This window comes from Camelina sativa, chromosome 10 (assembly GCF_000633955.1).
Source record: "Camelina sativa cultivar DH55 chromosome 10, Cs, whole genome shotgun sequence".
Taxonomy (NCBI): domain Eukaryota; kingdom Viridiplantae; phylum Streptophyta; class Magnoliopsida; order Brassicales; family Brassicaceae; genus Camelina; species Camelina sativa.
Window position 1 is genome coordinate 15,757,631 of NC_025694.1, and position 4,152 is coordinate 15,761,782.

At 38.2% G+C, this 4,152-nt stretch overlaps 1 protein-coding gene across 1 annotated transcript in view; it reads right to left on the minus strand.

The window, feature by feature from the left end:
• Positions 1-4,152, minus strand: part of LOC104720419 — a 15,800-nt gene that overhangs the window by 3,313 nt on the left and 8,335 nt on the right. Inside the window, exons 9-13 of the mRNA XM_010438323.2 lie at positions 2,063-4,150; positions 1,661-1,773; positions 772-1,168; positions 374-688; positions 6-121 (exon numbers count right to left, since the gene is read on the minus strand). Of these exons, the coding sequence (XP_010436625.2) occupies positions 6-121; positions 374-688; positions 772-1,168; positions 1,661-1,773; positions 2,063-4,150 (3,029 nt within the window). The remainder of the gene's footprint in view (positions 1-5; positions 122-373; positions 689-771; positions 1,169-1,660; positions 1,774-2,062; positions 4,151-4,152) is intronic.

Here is a 4,152-nt window from a genome sequence, read left to right on the forward strand (position 1 = left end):
TATACTTCACATGATGAACAGTATAGATATATCGCTGGGCATAAGGCAGAGCCCAGTTTACAAGTGACACTGTTACAGTATTATCTTGCGAACCTTCATATTTAGCTTCACGTTTTACCACCTGAAAAATACATAAACACCACAAGAGTGAATTGGAATTAAGGTTACATAGTAGAAACGGAGACACATATATCAGTTCTTCCCTGGTATATAAGCTACAAGATGATATTTTTGGAGTAAGTGCATCAACACAATAAGAAAGGCTTACTCTTGTATTTCAGAGCAAATCTAATGTCCCTAGGAAGCCCTTACATGTACAACTAAGTGGCTTGCATTTTTCAATATATTTTTGTGAAGGAGAAGATAAGTTTACCTCAGAAATACTTGGAATGCCCAAGCTGTGCATGAGTCCAGACACTTTTGTTTGAAGCACCTCTTGCTCTTCAACATCATTTTCCCCAAAGTTAATAAACTCAATGTTATCCTTCTTTTTAAATCTCTTCTTTAACTTCTCATCATCGCACCAACATACGAGACCAAACGAGGAGTGCAAGGAAACCCACTTATCATTTTCAGTAGGAAGTACAGTGTACTCGAGTTCTGAAAGTCTCTCTTTAAAATGAACAACATCTTCGGAAGATTTGCCAGAATTCAAGTCATCACTCCACTTCAGGAAAATTTTGAAGACCTATAGGCATGAACTTAAAACTTTAGCAAAGAAGAGCATAGATTGAAGATAAACAGGACGAGATGAATCAGTAAATAACTTACAGCCTTGGCAGCACATGAGGGTGACACATAATGTGCGAACTGCCCTAGAATTTTAAGGTATTCTTGAAAAGGAGGCGTCTCAGGTACTCCACAACCATTCACAAAAAAGTCATGGAGACCTGGATAGATAGTGCACAACGTTTTCCTACGCAATGATTCCACAACACTGCTGATCTGCGAACTGATCTCTTTTATCTCATTTAAAACGCCAGCAGAATCATTCCAGTAAACATCGCCAAGTGGCAAGAATATTCCAGATATCAGATCATTCTGCCTACTTCCAATTTCATGTGGTACAAATACAGACGGGAGAGTATGAAGTTTTTCAGATATTTTCTCCTTTGAATCAGCCATTTCATTCCACAAATATTTGTAAAACCTGGTAATCTGAGAGATGCTGCAAAATTAAAGACAACGTTGTATGCTGTTAGAAAGAACATCAGGAAAGGACTGTCTCGTATCATCATCAGGGGTTTTGGAGTCACAACAAGGGGTTGGAAAAACAAACACTTGACTAGAAGAAGCATGTTGTAACTATATAAAAAGAATAACAACTAATTGCAAAATAAATTACATGGAAAATTTATCTGAATCCCATGAACTCTGTTCATATGTACACATAAAAGGCACTTGAAAAACGTTTAGAACTCAGTTCTCATGTCATTAGACCTGATATTTTAGAGCTAAAAAGAAACAAATCTCCAGCAGAAAATCATTTATCAGCCGTAAATCAACCAATGCAGAATAGTGAACTGTGTTTAAGAACTTCCTTATTCGTAATAAAGTGGAAAGAAAACAGGTAAAAATGAATGTAACTTAAATCACAACACTCATCTAGAAAAGATGGGAGTCACTGTTTTAAAAAGAAAGAACATGTTGAAATTGCTACCTTGATTTAAAAGAGTCTCCACAGTGTACCCAGGTTTCTAGGATTTCCAGAGCATCATTGAGGCAAACTTTGGTCTTAAAACCAATATCACTGAGTAACTTCACACTTGTAACCTGTTCCACAGTAGCCCAAATATACAGGTTAAATATATAGGTAAGAAAACTCCTCCGCTCAGTAAGACACTGTAGGAGGTCCATATGGTAGTGAACTAGTAATCATACCAAGCAAAATATAAGATATCAAAACAACACACCGTCCCACAAAGAACCCAAACCTCTAATCAAATTTCAAGACCATCCATGTAATATTATAAGTCCATAGATAAATACTCAAAAATCAATTTATTCACTGCGTATATTAGACTAATAGTTATAATACCAAATAAGACAAAACCAAACCAACCTTAGGAACTGCATAGGGAGCGTTCAAGCCAAGTATTGACTTCACATCATCACAATCATGATAAAGGTCTTTTGCAAGATGCAATTTGTTGTCCATGCTTGAAACTATCCACTGAGAATCACAAATTACCCTCATAAATGAAGATTCTGATGATCTGATGACACCATGCGTACCCGAATAATAGTTAACAGTTGCTTTATCATGGTAACAATCATCCCACAGTCTATCAAGGACTTCCAAAAGATACTTGCAACCTTTGCGGCCATTACTTTTGTTCAAGAGAGACAAGAGATCAACTAGTTCCGGGGATTCCCAATCTTTGACAACTAACTCGGGAGATAACAAGTTGATATCATACTTTTCACAACGTGAAACAGAATAGAATTCAGCAATGCTCTTTTCAACTTGCACCACTTGAACAAAATCAGCTATTCCAATCTCTTGAAAAAAATCCCGCCACTCCTTCAATCCGCATGCATAAAATTTTGATGCTGGATGTTTCAAGTAGGTACCATCAACCACAGGCCACAATATATCCAAGTTTTTTGTAAGCTTCTTCATGTTGACTTGGTTTCCAAATTCTTCACCGAAATGAATTGACCCCTCACCTAGCTGTTTCAACCCATAATTTGACAATATCAGAGCTTTGCTTCTTAACTCAGAAATAATGTAGTTCCTCTCATTATGACAAATATGACAGCCAGATCGTAGATGTGTCATCACAAAGCATAAGTAATCAACCATCAAACCCTCCTCTGTACCTCTAATCCTCGCCTCAAAGGCTGGTAATATATGAACTTTGATGATTTCATGTGCTGACAGCTTTTGAACGCCAATTGCACAAAGCATGTTTGTGAGGTCATCTACACAGGATTTTTCATCAACAGAAGACGCCAAAAGAAGGGAATGATCAATGGTTCGGAGATTTCCATATAGCATAGGAAATGCTTCAAATACATCACCAAGATCTAACCCAGAGGTGTCATGGTGCAACCATACTGCACCTTCATCTAAAGAGGTGAACTTACCATTTGACAGGGGAATAAAAGGGATCTTGTGAAGGTCATCTATAAGAGTCTTATCTATACCTAACTCTACATTACCATGCCCAGAAGAACGGAATAGTATGTAAAGTTCAGTAATTATAGACGATAACCATGCAAATCCCATTGACTGCAGACAACCTTTCTTGTGACTCAATGAAGAAAGAATCTGCACCAAAGTCTTCGGCCCGTAGTCTTCAATGCCCAGTGACCTTGACAGAGAATCTGACAAAACTATATCTTTGTCCAAAAAACCCAAAGCAAGATGCTCCTGAAGCAATCCATCCTTAAGAAGAACCCTTATCTTTTCATTCCAGTTTCTTAAAACCTTGCAAGGAGGAACCCATTCTTCACCGTCTCCCTCAAGCAGCAAGCAATTTGTTGTTCTCAATCTAGATATAATAGAACGAGGAAGAGAAGAAAAGAATCCATGCACCTCGCCGACTAGAGGTACGAGCTGCATGTATGAGGACACAGCTTTACCCAGATTCTGGGCGAAAGAAGGAAGACTGCAGAAGGACCTCAAAGCATCCACAAACAAACCCGGAAATTCTGACAAAAGCCACTGGTTCCAAGGGCTATCCTCATCAACATCCTCCCTTGATGATGTAAGAATGAAATCCCCTTGTATAATAAATTTCAAACCATAAGTTCTTAGAGGAAGAAAAGCAAAAACGGGTTCTTGAATCATACATGATCTGTAAGTTCCATCTTCCATCATGTCAAGAGTGAATCCTATAGAAATCTCTGTTGTCTGAACGCCATCACGAAGATTGGAAGCCTTTAATTTCTCTGATGCCACAAACCAGGTCATACTATTTTCTCCACATGAAATCTTTATGATATTCTTGCTCACAACCTCTTTCCTCATGACCAAGAGAGAATCGTCAAGCATGTTTCTGTATACTATGCACTGGAGGCGATGTAGGAAGAGTAGTAATGACGGATGAAGGTCTGAAAACATAGGTTCAATGTGATTCACTGTCGTTCTTTCAGAATCAATGGCTCTGAAAGGAAGTGTAATGCAAGTGTTCCATCCTGCATCCT